Source organism: Gymnoscopelus braueri, assembly GCF_963280865.1.
Source record: "Gymnoscopelus braueri genome assembly, contig: SCAFFOLD_139, whole genome shotgun sequence".
In the NCBI taxonomy this organism is placed as follows: Eukaryota; Metazoa; Chordata; class Actinopteri; order Myctophiformes; family Myctophidae; genus Gymnoscopelus; species Gymnoscopelus braueri.
The window spans coordinates 159,366-178,702 of NW_027660980.1; the positions used below are offsets into that span (position 1 = coordinate 159,366).

The 19,337-nt window shown below is 46.5% G+C and overlaps 2 protein-coding genes across 2 annotated transcripts in view; one reads left to right on the plus strand and one right to left on the minus strand.

Moving 5' to 3' along the window:
• syde1 (synapse defective Rho GTPase homolog 1) overlaps positions 1–12,684 on the minus strand; it is a gene marked incomplete at its 5' end in the record, with an annotated part of 51,843 nt that extends 39,159 nt beyond the window's left edge. Inside the window, 7 exons of the mRNA XM_080457406.1 lie at positions 2,790–3,025; positions 4,900–5,149; positions 5,430–5,535; positions 9,062–9,381; positions 12,371–12,432; positions 12,521–12,568; positions 12,677–12,684. Coding sequence (XP_080313532.1) covers positions 2,790–3,025; positions 4,900–5,149; positions 5,430–5,535; positions 9,062–9,381; positions 12,371–12,432; positions 12,521–12,568; positions 12,677–12,684 — 1,030 coding nt within the window. The remainder of the gene's footprint in view (positions 1–2,789; positions 3,026–4,899; positions 5,150–5,429; positions 5,536–9,061; positions 9,382–12,370; positions 12,433–12,520; positions 12,569–12,676) is intronic.
• Positions 12,685–13,202: 518 nt separating this feature from the next.
• Positions 13,203–14,528, plus strand: LOC308080999 (lysophosphatidic acid phosphatase type 6-like; the record flags this gene model as incomplete). The annotated part of the gene is made up of 1 exon (XM_080457401.1): positions 13,203–14,528. One exon carries the CDS (start codon positions 13,203–13,205, stop codon positions 14,526–14,528), a length of 1,326 nt encoding a protein of 441 aa, XP_080313527.1.
• Positions 14,529–19,337: the final 4,809 nt, after the last annotated feature.

Sequence of the window (19,337 nt, forward strand, 5' to 3'; positions counted from 1 at the left end):
GTCTGCATGTATGTGTTAGGGGCAGATGAATAATTGTCATAAAACTGCAATATTCATTGGCTCATTAAAGCTTCATTTTTTCACTTATGGAAAATCTTTTGCACATGTTTGTCGGCATAGGTCCAAAGTTCATGTGTAAAACATTTCGTGCAGATTACTCAAAAATCCCAGGAGGAGATAGGTTTTAACTGTTTTTCATATAATTCAAAATGGTGGGAGATCTAAAGGTCAGAGGTCAAAAGTCAGAGTGTGAAAGTTGTTGATCATGAGTAGACGCATATGTATATTGAAGTTTCATGGCTGTAGGTCAAACAGGGCATGAGTTGTACCTGTTCAAAGTTGGCATTTTGCTATAGCGCCACCTTTTGACGAAAGATTGTGAGAATTATTTCTTGATAGTTTTTCATGACCATCTACCATATGGCCAAGTTTCGTAAAAAGCGTATGCACGGTTCAGCCAGAACTGCCAAAAGTGGCAGAAGAAAAAAGAGGGGAACATTAAAACAGGTCCAGAGCTGAGCTCTGGCCCCGTAATGATCTGGGAGGTGGGTGTATTGATATTTAGTTTTATATACGAATAGACATGTTTAGAGTACATTTATATTAAAGATTGTTAGTATATTGAGTGTTGAAAAAAGGGGTGAGGAGGGCTCCCGTGGATTAGAATTTGTGGCTAATCTGACAAACCTTTTTTTGTAGTATAAATAATTTATGGAGACAAGAAGGATAGGTACTAGCCCATACAATATTACAGTAGGTTAGGTAAGGATATATTAGGCTGTAGTAAAGGGTTTTTAGACAGGCTCTGTTTAAGAATGGGCTGATTTTTCTAATAATCCCCACTGAATTTGAGACCTTTTTTGTTACCTGGTCCATGTGTTCTTTACAGCTGTATTTTTCATCTATCATTATTCCCAAAAATGGGGTGGAGGCTACTCTGCTTATTTCAATACCATCAATACTAAGCTTAGCTTCCTCAGGGTTGAATTTCTTCCTACCAGGAAATATTATAAATGTAGTTTTTTTTTTGTTTAATGACAGTTTATTAAGTTGGAACCATTTGGAGAGTATTTGCAGACCTTGATTCGCTTCGTTGATAAGTGTATTGACATTTTTGTGGGAAAGGATGACGCTTGTGTCGTCGGCAAATAAGATTGGAAATAAGGTATTTGTTGCTGCAGGTAAATCATTTATGTAAATTAAAAATAGCAGTGGGCCAAGAATTGAACCTTGCGCCACTCCACATGATAGTCTTGCTCTAGGTGATTCCGTATTTTTCACTGCGACATATTGTTGTCTATTTGTAATATAGTTTTCTAGCCAGTTGTAAGCAGTACCACGAAACCCATATCTGGACATTTTAGCAAGCAATATGTTATAATTGACAGTATCAAAAGCTTTCGAAAGGTCCAGGAAAAGTCCCAGTGCATATTCTTTGTTATCTAGTGCATCTGTAATTTTTTCAGTGAGGTCAAGTAAGGCCATGTACGCTGAGTGGTTTTTACGAAAGCCATATTGATGATTATAAAGTATATTATTTGAGTTTATATGCTGGAGTATTCTTTTGTAAACAAGCTTTTCTAGAATTTTTGAAAAAGATGGTAATATTGATATAGGGCGATAATTAGTAAAGTAGTTTGGATCCTCTGATTTGTAAATAGGGATGACTTTAGCTATCTTTAGGTCATTTGGTACCACTCCAGTTGACAGTGAGATTGTACATATGTAAGTTAGTGGATGATTGAGTGGATGATCATCATCAATTTAATATTACTGGAGGATGCCTTGAATTTATCACTGTAATACCTTTTTTTTACTGCTCGGAGGAGGTGATTAAATGTATTAAATGTATTTCTGTATAGTTTGTATTTGTCTTGGTTCTCTGGGGTTGGGTTAGTTATGTACATTTTATAGAGTCTGTTTTTCTTCCTTCTATGAAAAGAAGGCCAAACGAAGCGCCTTCACACATATACATTGCCTCTTGGAAAACAGTCGATCTACAAGCTCACAACGCGACGGGACGTGCGGGGAGGAGGGGGGCGCCGCGACGGGACGTGCGGGGAGGAGGGGGGCGCCGCGACGGGACGTGCGGGGAGGAGGGGGGGCGCCGTGACGGGACGTGCGGGGAGGAGGGGGGCGCCGCGACGGGACGTGCGGGGAGGAGGGGGGGCGCCGTGACGGGACGTGCGGGGAGGAGGGGGGCGCCGCGACGGGACGTGCGGGGAGGAGGGGGGCGCCGCGACGGGACGTGCGGGGAGGAGGGGGGCGCCGCGACGGGACGTGCGGGGAGGAGGGGGGCGCCGCGACGGGACGTGCGGGGAGGAGGGGGGCGCCGCGACGGGACGTGCGGGGGGACGCGCAACAGGACGTGCAATAACCCCACGTTTGCGACTACTTTCGCCTGCGCTCTTCACCGGGTATGGATCAGTTAATATTAACAGATGTATTTCTGGCTGTGTTTGCCCACTGCCAGCAATTGTCTTTTTTTTTTTCTTTCAACAGGTCACAGAAAATGTATATTCATTATGATCGCATGTCCAGTCGTTTGTAAACGAACAGGGTACGTGTCTGAGTCGCCCAGACAACACACATTTCAACGGGCTCGGCCCCTTGTCATGCATTAGTCACTCCCCGTCTCTCTCTCTCCCTGTTTCCTGTCTAACCTCCACTCTGTACTATCAATAAAGGCAGAAAGGAAGAAAAAAGAAAGAAAGGAAAATGGGTGAAGTGCTCCTTTAATATCACACTGATGATTGGATGTGGTAGTGACGTCATCAGTGATGTCATACCTGTGTGTTCGGTGGTGATGATGTCATCAGGGGGGCGATGCCTAATGTTGGGACTGGCTCCGCCCTTTGGACTGTCGTTGCCTTGACGATCATGTTGCCCCGCCCCTGCTGCTGTAGCCCCTCCTCCCGGCCCGGCCCCGCCGCCCCGTCTCTGAGCTCTCATTGGACAGTCCGACGCCTCCCTGGTGGCTCCTCCTACTTCCTGGTCCCGCCTCTTCCACACGGTGTCCTCCTCCCTGAAGAAGTACTCACATGTTTTACTTAAAGTACAAATACTGTGGCATAAGTAGAAATATACCATTCAAAATGTTACTAAAAGCACAAAAGTATCAGCATCACAATATAACTTAAAGTTCCAAAGTTCCATAAAAGTGCTCATTATGCAAAATGTCTGTTTTTTTAAGCTGCAGCTGTCGTCCTCCTCAGGGATGGGATTGTATCTATTAGTTACCTTCTAGCGGCACTGCCCCTGTCGTCCTCCTCGGGGATGGGATTGTATCTATTAGTTACCTTCTAGCGGCGCTGCCGCTGACATCCTCCTAGGGGATGGGATTGTATCCATTAGTTACCTTCTAGCGGCGCTGCCGCTGACATCCTCCTAGGGGATGGGATTGTATCCATTAGTTACCTTCTAGCGGCGCTACCGCTGACATCCTCCTCGGGTATGGGATTGTATCCATTAGTTACCTTCTAGCGGCACTGCCATAGAGGTATAATATAACTAGAGGGCGGATTGCCCCGCCCCCAGCTATCATTTCAATGAATGTGCTCAGTGGCGTTTTGAAGCACCCGGAAACCTGCCGGAAGTAGAATTATTGGTTCGATTTTGACCCCCCATAGAGTTATGAGCATGAGACACACATAGAGTTATGAGCATGAACCCTAACCCCATAGAGTTATGAGCATGAACCCTAACCCCATAGAGTTATGAGCATGAACCCTAACCCCATAGAGTTATGAGCATGAGCACTAACCCCATAGAGTTATGAGCATGAACCCTAACCCCATAGAGTTATGAGCATGAACCCTAACCCCATAGAGTTATGAGCATGAACCCTAACCCCATAGAGTTATGAGCATGAACCCTAACCCCATAGAGTTATGAGCATGAACCCTAACCCCATAGAGTTATGAGCATGAACCCTAACCCCATAGAGTTATGAGCATGAACCCTAACCCCATAGAGTTATGAGCATGAGACACACATAGAGTTATGAGCATGAACCCTAACCCCATAGAGTTATGAGCATGAACCCTAACCCCATAGAGTTATGAGCATGAACCCTAACCCCATAGAGTTATGAGCATGAACCCTAACCCCATAGAGTTATGAGCATGAACCCTAACCCCATAGAGTTATGAGCATGAACCCTAACCCCATAGAGTTATGAGCATGAGACACACATAGAGTTATGAGCATGAACCCTAACCCCATAGAGTTATGAGCATGAACCCTAACCCCATAGAGTTATGAGCATGAACCCTAACCCCATAGAGTTATGAGCATGAACCCTAACCCCATAGAGTTATGAGCATGAACCCTAACCCCATAGAGTTATGAGCATGAACCCTAACCCCATAGAGTTATGAGCATGAACCCTAACCCCATAGAGTTATGAGCATGAACCCTAACCCCATAGAGTTATGAGCATGAACCCTAACCCCATAGAGTTATGAGCATGCGCACTAGTGTCCTTTTAGCGTTCTACGGCAGCCCGTGTGTCAAGGATTGAACGCGAGATATTTATTAAATACACTCGAGATGCATATTAATATGTAAATGCATATGTATGTATGTATAATATGTTTACATATTTATATGTATAAATATAAATATCTCTCAGTATGTTTTGCGCGTGCATGTATTTCTCCCCGCCTGCAGTTCCAGCTTTGGCCACTGGGGTGGCAGCTTCAATGTTTCTCAGCAACTCTGGGGGCTTGGGCACTGCCCCTGTCGTCCTCCTCGGGTATGGGATTGTATCCATTAGTTACCTTCTAGCGGCACTGCCCCTGTCGTCCTCCTCGGGTATGGGATTGTATCCATTAGTTACCTTCTAGCGGCACTGCCCCTGTCGTCCTCCTAGGGGATGGGATTGTATCTATTAGTTACCTTCTAGCGGCGCTGCCGCTGTCGTCCTCCTCGGGGATGGGATTGTACCAGATGTTGTGTTCTCCCTGAGGTCGGCCGCTCTCCGTTCCCACGCCCCCGGAGGACGCGGAGGCCTCGTCAGAAGCCTGGGCCTTTCCTGAGGACAGCACCCAGGCCCGGCTGCTGCGCTCCAGGCTCTGCAGGTAGGCTCCCTGGCCGGACAGCTTGGCCGTGGAGCTGGCGGGGAGGTGGTCGGGAGGAGCGCCCCCTACTGTTCATCAACATTTCAGTTGACGAATTGACACACAAATGATTTGTGATTAAAATGATTTACTGATGTTTTTGGCATGTTCTGTTTGGCTGTAAAAAGGCTTTGTAAACTTGCACAGGGCAGAATATGACAAATACCATAAATCTAATAATCTTAAAACTGGCAAAACAGGAGATGTACTTACTGTACTTGATTTTATACTTTGAATTAAAAATAAGAAACAGTGATTGTAGCAGATCTAGATATATATAGAAGCTCAAGCTGTTTGAGACACAACTACCTGTCGCTGTGCTGGGGTCGTGCAGGGCTGCAGTTGCACTGGAGGGCAGACAGGGGGCGTCAGGTTGGTCCAGACCCCCACGGTTCCTCTCACCTGGTTCCTGTGCCTGAAGAAGAAGAAAGAACTCGTCAGACCTGGAGAACCAGGTGAAAATATAGTCTCTGGCAGTACTAGAGGTCCTGGTAGGACATAAAACCATCAGTACTAGAGGTCCTGGTAGGACATAAAACCATCAGTACTAGAGGTCCTGGTAGGACATAAAACCATCAGTACTAGAGGTCCTGGTAGGACATAAAACCATCAGTACTAGAGGTCCTGGTAGGACATAAAACCATCAGTACTAGAGGTCCTGGTAGGACATAAAACCATCAGTACTAGAGGTCCTGGTAGGACATAAAACCATCAGTACTAGAGGTCCTGGTAGGACATAAAACCATCAGTACTAGAGGTCCTGGTAGGACATAAAACCATCAGTACTAGAGGTCCTGGTAGAACATAAAACCATCAGTACTAGAGGTCCTGGTAGGACATAAAACCATCAGTACTAGAGGTCCTGGTAGGACATAAAACCATCAGTACTAGAGGTCCTGGTAGGAGATAAAACCATCAGTACTAGAGGTCCTGGTAGGACATAAAACCATCAGTACTAGAGGTCCTGGTAGGACATAAAACCATCAGTACTAGAGGTCCTGGTAGGACATAAAACCATCAGTACTAGAGGTCCTGGTAGGACATAAAACCATCAGTACTAGAGGTCCTGGTAGGACATAAAACCATCAGTACTAGAGGTCCTGGTAGGACATAAAACCATCAGTACTAGAGGTCCTGGTAGGACATAAAACCATCAGTACTAGAGGTCCTGGTAGGACATAAAACCATCAGTACTAGAGGTCCTGGTAGGACATAAAACCATCAGTACTAGAGGTCCTGGTAGAACATAAAACCATCAGTACTAGAGGTCCTGGTAGGATATAAAACCATCAGTACTAGAGGTCCTGGTAGGATATAAAACCATCAGTACTAGAGGTCCTGGTAGGACATAAAACCATCAGTACTAGAGGTCCTGGTAGGATATAAAACCATCAGTACTAGAGGTCCTGGTAGGATATAAAACCATCAGTACTAGAGGTCCTGGTAGGACATAAAACCATCAGTACTAGAGGTCCTGGTAGGACATAAAACCATCAGTACTAGAGGTCCTGGTAGGACATAAAACCATCAGTACTAGAGGTCCTGGTAGGATATAAAACCATCAGTACTAGAGGTCCTGGTAGGACATAAAACCATCAGTACTAGAGGTCCTGGTAGGACATAAAACCATCAGTACTAGAGGTCCTGGTAGGATATAAAACCATCAGTACTAGAGGTCCTGGTAGGACATAAAACCATCAGTACTAGAGGTCCTGGTAGGACATAAAACCATCAGTACTAGAGGTCCTGGTAGGACATAAAACCATCAGTACTAGAGGTCCTGGTAGGACATAAAACCATCAGTACTAGAGGTCCTGGTAGGACATAAAACCATCAGTACTAGAGGTCCTGGTAGGACATAAAACCATCAGTACTAGAGGTCCTGGTAGGACATAAAACCATCAGTACTAGAGGTCCTGGTAGGACATAAAACCATCAGTACTAGAGGTCCTGGTAGGACATAAAACCATCAGTACTAGAGGTCCTGGTAGGAGATAAAACCATCAGTACTAGAGGTCCTGGTAGGACATAAAACCATCAGTACTAGAGGTCCTGGTAGGACATAAAACCATCAGTACTAGAGGTCCTGGTAGGACATAAAACCATCAGTACTAGAGGTCCTGGTAGGACATAAAACCATCAGTACTAGAGGTCCTGGTAGGACATAAAACCATCAGTACTAGAGGTCCTGGTAGGACATAAAACCATCAGTACTAGAGGTCCTGGTAGGACATAAAACCATCAGTACTAGAGGTCCTGGTAGGACATAAAACCATCAGTACTAGAGGTCCTGGTAGGACATAAAACCATCAGTACTAGAGGTCCTGGTAGAACATAAAACCATCAGTACTAGAGGTCCTGGTAGGATATAAAACCATCAGTACTAGAGGTCCTGGTAGGATATAAAACCATCAGTACTAGAGGTCCTGGTAGGACATAAAACCATCAGTACTAGAGGTCCTGGTAGGATATAAAACCATCAGTACTAGAGGTCCTGGTAGGATATAAAACCATCAGTACTAGAGGTCCTGGTAGGACATAAAACCATCAGTACTAGAGGTCCTGGTAGGACATAAAACCATCAGTACTAGAGGTCCTGGTAGGACATAAAACCATCAGTACTAGAGGTCCTGGTAGGATATAAAACCATCAGTACTAGAGGTCCTGGTAGGACATAAAACCATCAGTACTAGAGGTCCTGGTAGGACATAAAACCATCAGTACTAGAGGTCCTGGTAGGATATAAAACCATCAGTACTAGAGGTCCTGGTAGGACATAAAACCATCAGTACTAGAGGTCCTGGTAGGACATAAAACCATCAGTACTAGAGGTCCTGGTAGGACATAAAACCATCAGTACTAGAGGTCCTGGTAGGACATAAAACCATCAGTACTAGAGGTCCTGGTAGGACATAAAACCATCAGTACTAGAGGTCCTGGTAGGACATAAAACCATCAGTACTAGAGGTCCTGGTAGGACATAAAACCATCAGTACTAGAGGTCCTGGTAGGACATAAAACCATCAGTACTAGAGGTCCTGGTAGGACATAAAACCATCAGTACTAGAGGTCCTGGTAGGACATAAAACCATCAGTACTAGAGGTCCTGGTAGGACATAAAACCATCAGTACTAGAGGTCCTGGTAGGATATAAAACCATCAGTACTAGAGGTCCTGGTAGGACATAAAACCATCAGTACTAGAGGTCCTGGTAGGATATAAAACCATCAGTACTAGAGGTCCTGGTAGGATATAAAACCATCAGTACTAGAGGTCCTGGTAGGACATAAAACCATCAGTACTAGAGGTCCTGGTAGGACATAAAACCATCAGTACTAGAGGTCCTGGTAGGACATAAAACCATCAGTACTAGAGGTCCTGGTAGGATATAAAACCATCAGTACTAGAGGTCCTGGTAGGACATAAAACCATCAGTACTAGAGGTCCTGGTAGGACATAAAACCATCAGTACTAGAGGTCCTGGTAGGATATAAAACCATCAGTACTAGAGGTCCTGGTAGGACATAAAACCATCAGTACTAGAGGTCCTGGTAGGACATAAAACCATCAGTACTAGAGGTCCTGGTAGGACATAAAACCATCAGTACTAGAGGTCCTGGTAGGACATAAAACCATCAGTACTAGAGGTCCTGGTAGGACATAAAACCATCAGTACTAGAGGTCCTGGTAGGAGATAAAACCATCAGTACTAGAGGTCCTGGTAGGACATAAAACCATCAGTACTAGAGGTCCTGGTAGGACATAAAACCATCAGTACTAGAGGTCCTGGTAGGACATAAAACCATCAGTACTAGAGGTCCTGGTAGGAGATAGAACACGTGTGTGTGTGTGTGTGTGTGTGTGTGTGTGTGTGTGTGTGTGTGTGTGTGTGTGTGTGTGTGTGTGTGTGTGTGTGTGTGTGTGTGTGTGTGTGTGTGTACCTGGTCCTGGCTCAGCCTCTGGCTCCAGGCCGGGCCTGATGGAGCCTGGGTGTTTCCTGAGCCTCTCTCCCGGTCGGGGTGCCTGTAGGCTGGGCAGGGGGCGTCCGGCGAGCTGGGGGGGGTCCCGGCCGGCTGGGGGTCCCGGCCTACGGAAGCCTGCTTGGCCCACTGCTGCTTCTTAGCCACCGTGATGTGGGTGCGGGGCGGGGACGGGTTCGAGTCCGGGGCGGAGGGGGGCGTCACGGGCAATGACGGTGATGATGAGGATGATGATGATTGTGATGATGAAGGATTCTGGATGACGGCTTCTGACTTCCCCTCTGGATCACACACACACACACACACACACACACACACACACACACACACACACACACACACACACACACACACACACACACACACACACACACACACACACACACACACACACACACCTGTTATCATAGACATATAAAGGCGTCTGTATCTCGGGCGCACAGCAGCTTCCGCCCTCAGTCTGGTGCGTCACAGAAGGGTGAGGCCAATCAGAGAAGGGGACGTTCGGTAGGCCAATCAGAGAAGGGGACGTTCGGTAGGCCAATCAGAGAAGGGGACGTTCGGTAGGCCAATCAGAGAAGGGGACGTTCGGTAGGCCAATCAGAGAAGGGGACGTTCGGTAGGCCAATCAGAGAAGGGGACGTTCGGTAGGCCAATCAGAGAAGGGGACGTTCGGTAGGCCAATCACAGAAGGGGACGTTCGGTAGGCCAATCACAGAAGGGGACGTTCGGTAGGCCAATCACAGAAGGGGACGTTCGGTAGGCCAATCAGAGGCAGGTGGGGGTGGGTCTTTTCTTAAAATAGAATATGTTGTTATCGTTCCATAAGATGCTGTTTTCGTTCTCTACTTGTCTACCTGTATAGTAAGTAATACAGATGTTTAACAATAATTAGACTATTGAGAGTGTGAAATGTTATACTCAAGATTTAAAGATCTATAAGGGTCCATTTGGTTACCAACTCTCCATCATTTAGCTGGGGACCACCTGGACCCCCTCAAGGACCACTGGTGGTCCCCGGACCACTGGTTGAGAACCATTGCATTAAAAGTCCCGGGAAAGACCCACTGTGATTGGCCAGTAGTCAACGCGCTGTGAGCGCTGTGATTGGCCAGTAGTCACTTTGAGTGGCAGCGTGCCCCCGCTAATATGGCGGCCGCGATACCAGTTGCTCCAATGAACTGCAGCGGCCAATGAGGATCTAGGTTTCTCTATCTATGGCTGTTATGGTCGTTTATCATGCTTGGATAAAAAAAAGCCCTTATTTGGTGTGAAGACATTTGGGGAGAGAGGCCATTTAGACGGAAACTATTTCTCTCTCTCTCTCTCTCTCTCTCTCTCTCTCTCTCTCTCTCTCTCTCTCTCTCTCTCTCTCTCTCTCTCTCTCTCTCCCAGCATTCTGTTCTTTTCTTCTCTTCTCTTCCTTCGCTCCTCCTCCCTTCTTCCTGCATCTCTGCCCCTTCCCCACACAGTGTGTGTGCGTGCGTGCATGTCTGTGAGTGTGCGTGTGTGTGTGAGTGTGCGTGTGTGTGAGTGTGCGTGTGTGAGTGTGCATGTGTGAGTGTGTGTGAGTGTGCATGTGTGTGTGTGTGTGTGTGTGTGTGTGTGTGTGCGTGTGTGAGTGTGTGTGTGTGTGCATGTGTGTGAGTGTGTGTGTGCGTGTGCATGTGAACCTCATGACAATCAGTATGCAGAATATCTGACCTCGCCACAGGCTGCATGAATGCACTCACTGTGTGTGTGTTTGTGTAAATATACACATGTGTTTGTATATCTGTTCATGTTTGTGTGTGTGTGTGTGTGTGTGTGTGTGTGTGTGTGTGTGTGTGTGTGTGTGTGTGTGTGTGTGTGTGTGTGTGTGTGTGTGTGTGCGTGTGTGTTTTTGTGTGTGTGTGTGTGTGTGTGTGCGTGTATGTGTGTGTGTGTGTGGCGACATACTAAAGCCTATACCGCTTGTGCTATAACCCCGCCCCGTCTTCCTCCTCGCCTACAACAACTACAACAACTACAACAACTACAACAACTACAGACACTTTACAACAACTACAACAACTACAACAACTACAACAACTACAACAACTACAGACACTTTACAACAACTACAACAACTACAACAACTACAACAACTACAACAACTACAGACACTTTACAACAACTACAACAACTACAACAACTACAACAACTACAACAACTACAGACACTTTACAACAACTACAACAACTACAACAACTACAACAACTACAACAACTACAGACACTTTACAACAACTACAACAACTACAACAACTACAACAACTACAACAACTACAGACACTTTACAACAACTACAGACACTTTACAACAACTACAGACACTTTACAACAACTACAGACACTTTACAACAACTACAGACACTTTTTGGGTTATAAATGATAAAGTGTAGTTTTTGACGAACTTGAGAGGCACCACAGAGTGAGCTAAAGCGTGCCAGTTGCCGCGTCGAATGTCACGACGTTCACTTGAGACGACTCAGCGCTGTTAGAGTTATGTTCCGACAGGCACAGAATCGTTAATCATATTTTGGCGAGAGCGTTCGCCCCGACTGCCACTCAAAGTGTCTACTGGCCAATCACAGCGCGTCCTTGCACAAGCAGTATAGAGTACAGAGGTACTGACGTCACTCGTTCATCCCCTGGTTCGTAAAGTCATGTCTCTATGGAGAATAACATTGGGTCATCATAGAATCGTCTCATATAAGAATTGTGGTCCAAAAATAAACAAACTGTCTCTGCGATATTGTCAGGGAGGAGGTTCTGTATCGTTTATGATAGTCAGTCACTTATATTTGATACAGTCTGTTTCTGAAGAAAATTTAACTAATTCGGCGGAAGTAACATTATCGTTTTCTCACCGTCAGTTGATGCTTCATATCCATGAGAGTCAAACCGCCGGGGTCATTTGTTTATTTTTGGAACACAGTTCTTATTTGACACGATATTAAACACGTCTATGGGGATTCAGAATGGGGGTGGAAAACCGCGAACCAGGTAGACAAACAAAGGATGTGTAAATTACGTCAGACTTCGGTGCTCTATAGGTTTTGGGATGACGCGTGTGTGCGTGCTGAGGATCGGCGCTGTCTGATACGTTGGTAGAACATAGCATCAGGATCCTACTAACGGACCACATGCTGCTGCTAACCCTAACCCTGTGATGTCAGAGTGATGTCAGAGTGATGTCAGAGTGATGTCAGACCGAAGCCCCGGAGCGTCCTATATAAGAGCAAACTGACGTCCAGATGGAGACCGTGAGAAGAACGTCTTCACAGAGATATCGAGACCCTGAGAGGAACGTCTTCACAGAGATATCGAGACCCTGAGAGGAACGTCTTCACAGAGACATCCAGACCCTGAGAGGAACGTCTTCACAGAGACATCAAGACCCTGAGAGGAACGTCTTCATAGAGACATCAAGACCCTGAGAGGAACGTCTTCACAGAGACATCAAGACCCTGAGAGGAACGTCTTCACAGAGACATCAAGACCCTGAGAGGAACGTCTTCATAGAGACATCAAGACCCTGAGAGGAACGTCTTCACAGAGACATCGAGACCCTGAGAGGAACGTCTTCACAGAGACATCAAGACCCTGAGAGGAACGTCTTCACAGTAACATCGAGGGAGGACACACGGACGGACAAACTCTTTCCCACCGACCCCTCTGTGCTTTACCTGTTCCTTCCCTGTTCTACCCCAGGATTTGAACCCGGGTCACATCTTTACCACTGAGCTAATAGAGCCGGCCTCCTTGCTTGCTCAGAGGAGAAATATAATTTTGCCCTTCAGGCGGTAACCGCTCCTCAACCGGCCGTGTCAAACCGGACACTGGATATAAATGTCTCATACAGATTATATGAGCTATATTGTATTAACGTACTCTACCATACAGACTGTATAAGTTATATTGTATTAACGTACTCTACCATACAGACTGTATAAGTTATATTGTATTAACATACTCTACCATACAGACTGTATAAGTTATATTGTATTAACATACAAACATAACATTGCAATCACTATAAAAGGTACACAATACAGCTCTACTACGACGCCATCAGCAATAATGAGGAATCTCTGGACCAAGGTGGGTCTGCTGGGTTTGCTCTCAGCGTCCATGGTGTTCGGTTCTGGACTGTGGTCACAACAACAACAACAACAACAACAACAACAACAGAAGAACGCAGTAGACCCAGCTGAGATGATCTCCTTGAATCACTCCTCCTCCTCCTACGAGCTCAGCCTGGTCCAGGTGCTGTTCCGCCACGGGGCCAGAACCCCGCTGTGGTCCATCCCCGGCGTCCCGGAGGCCCAGTGGAAGCCCGGGCCTCTCCTGCAGCCCCCGGCCCACACCCTGGTGCCCTACGTGGTGACGGACCTGCAGGGAGGCCCCCAGCCCCCGTCTCCTCTGGAGGAGCGCCAACGCAGCCGCCTCCTGGCGGGCGGCTCCTCCCCCGGTCAGCTGACGGCTCTGGGCATGCAGCAGGTGTACGAGGTGGGGAGGAGGATGAGGAGGCGCTACGTGGAGGAGACCCCCTCCTTCCTCGGCGCCGCCTTCAGCCCCGCAGAGGTCTACGTCCGCTCCACCAACACGGCGAGGACCGTGGAGTCGGCCCGCTGTCTGGTGGCGGGGCTGTTCGACCGCCGCGACGGCGTCGTCGTTCCCGTCGCGACGGCGGACGCGGCGTCCGAGATCCTCCTGCCGAACCACCGCGCCTGCGAGCTGCTGCGGCTCACCGAGGAGCGCCGGTGGGCGGACGTCGCCCGCGGCGACGCTCTCCCGGACATGGCGGCCGACCTGCGGAGCGTGCGGGACGCGCTGGGCGTCGCCGACGGTCGCCACGACGACGACGACCGCCGGCGCCTCAGCTTCGTCCTGATCAGGGACGACGTGGTGGCCAGAGAGACGCACGGCCTGCCGCTGCCGCCCGCGCTGGAGGACGCGGCGCGGAGGGACACGGTGGAGCGGCGCGCCGTGGACACCATGCTCCACCTCTACCGGCCGGAGGGGCGGAGCCGGGAGATGCTGCAGATGTGCGTGGGGCCGCTCCTCAGGACCATGGTGGACAACATGGAGGACAGGCTGGCGTCCCGGTCCGACAGGAAGCTCATCTTGTACTCGGCGCACGACACCACCCTGATGCCCTGCCTGATGGCTCTGGGGATCTTCGACATGCGGTGGCCGCCGTACGCCGCCGACCTGGCCCTGGAGCTGCACCGGCACCGCGGGACGGGCGACGCCTTCGTCAAGGTCTCCTACCTGGGCCGCGACCAGCTGCTGCCGGGGTGCAGCGGCGTCTACTGTCCACTAGGGGAGTTTAAAGAGGCGCTGTCGGCCTACTCCCTGAGCGCTGAACGCTACAGCACTCTGTGCAACAGGACAGAACTATAGTAGTGCTGAACACTACCTACTCTGTGCAACAGGACAGAACTGTAGTAGTGCTGAACACTACCTACCTCTCTGTGCAACAGGACAGAACTATAGTAGTGCTGAACACTACCTACTCTGTGCAACAGTAGAGAACTGTAGTAGTGCTGAACACTACCTACCTCTCTGTGCAACAGGACAGAACTATAGTAGTGCTGAACACTACCTACTCTGTGCAACAGTAGAGAACTGTAGTAGTGCTGAACACTACCTACCTCTCTGTGCAACAGTACAGAACTGTAGTAGTGCTGAACACTACCTACCTCTCTGTGCAACAGTACAGAACTGTAGTAGTGCTGAACACTACCTACCTCTCTGTGCAACAGGACAGAACTATAGTAGTGCTGAACACTACCTACCTCTCTGTGCAACAGGACAGAACTGTAGTAGTGCTGAACACTACCTACTCTGTGCAACAGTACAGAACTGTAGTAGTGCTGAACACTACCTACTCTGTGCAACAGGACAGAACTGTAGTAGTGCTGAACACTACCTCTATACAGAGGAGGAGGGCTTCACTCCAACCCGGAGCCAACGATATTTAATTATTAAAGATCCGCCATCCCAATTGGAGTCACCAGAGGTGAAATTGTACACAAATCCTACAAATGGTGTTTACTGGTGCTATAGATCCTGCAAGAGTTTGTTGCTGGGACGGAGAAAGGTCCATAATAAAGATGTTCTCCTGATTTGCCATTTTAGTATATGAACATCTTGGGAAGATTGTGTGACTTGTGACGATCGGGTCCAATATTTAGTTCAGTGACCATGGAGCTAAAGAATGGTTCTGTGTTCACGTTCACTCTGACATTGGAGAGATGTCTTTTTTTTTGTCTAGACCGGAGCTTACCGCCCAATAGAGAAAAGTGTTGACAGCACTGCTGTTATGCATAGTAGTAGGATCCTCCTCATGTGGTTCATTAGTAGGACTCTGATCTACTCTGTAAAAAAATCTGTGTTAATATGACTCTGATCTACACTGTAAAAACATCAGTGTTAACTCATTCACTGCCAGACTGATTTCTGGCTGCGTTTGCCCACTGCCAGCATTTTTTCTTACCTTTTAAACTGGTCACAGAACATGTATATCCATTATGATCGCTCGTCCGCTCGTTTTTAAACACACACGCTGTCAGTGTGCGTCGTCCAGAGAAAAAACGATCCAAGCGCGACCGCCCCTTGCCTTGAAACAGCATGTTGAACATACCATCTCTCTGCAAAAATGCACGTTTTCCTTACCTTTTCAACTGGTCACAGAACATTTATATCCATTATGATCGCTCGTCTGACCGTTTGTAAACACAAAGGGTAACACTGTCCGTCGTCCAGAGAAAAAAGATTATAACCGGGACCGTCCCTTCTTTTGTTAGAGCACGTTGAAAATACTATGTCTCTTTGTTAGAGCACGTTGAAAATACTATGTCTCTTTGTTAGAACACGTTGAAAATATTATGTCTCTTTGTTAGAACACGTTGAAAATATTATGTCTCTTTGTTAGAACACGTTGAAAAATACTATGTCTCTTTGTTAGAGCACGTTGAAAATACTATGTCTCTTTGTTAGAGCACGTTGAAAATACTATGTCTCTTTGTTAGAGCATGTTGAAAATACTATGTCTCTTTGTTAGAACACGTTGAAATTACTATGTTTCTTTGTTAGAGCACGTTGAAAATACTAAGTCTCTTTGTTAGAGCACATTGAAAATACTATGTCTCTTTGTTAGAGCACATTGAAAATACTATGTCTCTTTGTTAGAGCACGTTGAAAATACTATGTCTCTTTGTTAGAGCATGTTGAAAATACTATGTCTCTTTGTTAGAGCATGTTGAAAATACTATGTCTCTTTGTTAGAGCACGTTGAAAATACTATGTCTCTTTGTTAGAGCACGTTGAAAATACTATGTCTCTTTGTTAGAGCACATTGAAAATACTATGTCTCTTTGTTAGAGCACGTTGAAAATACTATGTCTCGCCGAATGCAGGGCAAAAAAAGTCAACTCAAGATACATCTGTTTCCAGGAAACCGCTAAACAGGAAGTGGAAGGAGGCGGAAATCTTCAAATGACGTTATTTCCGTATCCGTGTGAGTAGAACGTGAAAGTGGTCACTCAGGTGATAGAGAACATCTATCTATCAATCTATCTATAGATCTATGGATCTGTGTGAGTAGAAAGTGAAAGTGGTCACTCTGGTGATTAGATAGAGAACAGCGCTTTTATAAAAACACTAAAAAACTAGACAAATCTTAATTCTGGGAAATTGCAAAGTGTGGTTGAGCCGACGCGAGTCGAGTGTCGCTGCCGCCGGGACTCGAGGAATACGCTGGGAGGAATACCGTCGGAGGCTGCGCCAATTACATTGTCACGTCACTCCTGAGATCACTTGCGCTTCATGAGAGGATTGATCCCCCCCAAAAAAGGTTTTTGCGTCAAACGGTTACATTTTGAGCATTTGTGGCGCCCCCTATGGATCAAAGTAGAAATGCTTTTGGGGATTTGTTGAGTAAACCACCCTTGACATGTGATTCAAATTTGGGATTGACCGGACGTTTCGTTCGTGATTTTTGGCCTTTTTTGTAAAACAGGCCCCTTCCGCTAACTTTGGAAGCCATTTACGGACGAACGGTATGGACTATCAAAATTCCGCTTGGAGATGTTTATCGCATGGGTCCAGAGATCATGTGTACTGATTTTTGTGAAATTTGGACAAAATATGTGGGAGGAGGAGCTAAAAGTGTGTTTTAAAGAAAATTCAAAATGGCGGAAAATCTATCCTGACGCAAATGGGCGTGGCCTATATGAGGGGTTGCGTCATGACCTAAGGAATCTAGGGACAAATATATTTTTATTTTACGACCTACGGTTCAAGAGTTAAAGGGCCAAAACGTAAAGGGGGCTTTTATAGCGCCACCATGAGGCCGACTGGTGTAATTATTTTTTAGATAATTTCGGACTAAATTATGAACCTCCCCTCCACACTAACTACATCCGTTTGATGAAAAAACATCAGAGGAGAGGAGGGGAGGGGAGGGGAGGGGAGTGAATAAACTCCTATGTCTGTCCATGTCAATGAAGGCTCTATGCGTATGACCACACACACACACACACACACACACACACACACACACACACACACACACACACACACACACACACACACACACACACACACACACACACACACACACACACACACACACACGATCCATCCCAAACACTCCATTGCATGTCTATGAGAACACACTCCCTCTATTCACTAGTCTTAAAATAATAATAATCTTTATTTGTAGCGCTTTTTAAAAACACATTTACAAAGTGCTTCACAACACAACCCACAACAGACAGTGTGGGGAAAGCAAAACAAAAAAACACAAAAACAAGACAGACAGTTCATTTAACAAATACAACAGCAAAAAATAAGAAAACACTAGAGGCCATACAATGAGTCCTCAGATGGGTCTAGAGCTCTAGTTAAACGCCATTCTAAAAAAGTGGGTCTTTAGACGAGCTTTAAAAATGGCCAGTGAGGTCGATTGTCTTGCTTCCAGAGGAAGATTATTCCATAAAACACACACACACACACACACACACACACACACACACACACACACACACACACACACACACACACACACACACACACACACACACACACACACACACACACACACACACACACACACGATAGGAAATGAGTGTTTGTGTGTGTCTGATAAGCCAGTGTATCATCATGTATCATTATCTGCAGTCAAGACAGTAAAGAGTTAAATATAAACCTAACTAAAGCAGGAAGGACCCATTAGATCGGAGAGAGATGAAGCAGGGACCCCCACTACATGTTGTATAGATGCAGTTATAGGTAAAAACACAAATTGGCCTGTTATAGCGCCACCATGAGGCTGATTTGAAAAAAGAAAAATCAAGTGGCATTTCTTCCTCGGCCTAGATGGTATGTGTGTACAACATTTTATGGAAATCACAAGAAACGGAGCATTCATGCAAACTTTGGAAGCCATTCTTGGCCAATCAGAATGAAACATGAGAAATCTGAAGGACAAGATATGTGTCATAAAATATGTTTTGCACAAAAAAAATTCAGGGCAGAGGTTCTGCTCAGGCATCCAGGGTGTGTGTGTGCACAGTTTCACTGTGATCATGCCAACAGTGCCGGAGATTAGCTGTTCACAGACGGACGGACGGACCACACGGACGGATGGACGGACGGACAGACAGGGTGCATAACAAACTCTCTCGCCATGCCTTTCGGCCTGGCGGAGACAACAATGCAGGGCAGAAGTTTTTCCTTGGCCTCTAGGGGGTGTGCGTGAAAACTTTCACGCCGATAGCCCCAGTTATGGGAAAAACGCAAATGGGCCTGTTATAGCGCCACCATAAGGCCAATTTTGAAGAAAGTAGGATGGCATTTCTTCCCCAGCCTGGTGGGAATGTGTGTGCAAAATTACACAGCAATTGCACGCTGTGTTCATGATTTGAGGCATTTTGTTCAAAACGACCACTCCTGCAAACTTTGGAAGCCATTCTTAGCCAATCAGGATGGAATATGAAAAATCTGAAAGACCCGTTTGGTTTAATGACTATAGATATACTGTGTACCGATTTACGTGATGTTTGGATAGAATCTGTAGGAGTACTGTAAAAAAAAATGGGGTTTGCAAAAATCGGCCTCCTGGTGGCGCTATAACAGGCCCTTTTATATAATTCAGGGCAGAGGTTCTGATCTGGCATCCAGGGAGTGTGTGTGCACAGTTTCACG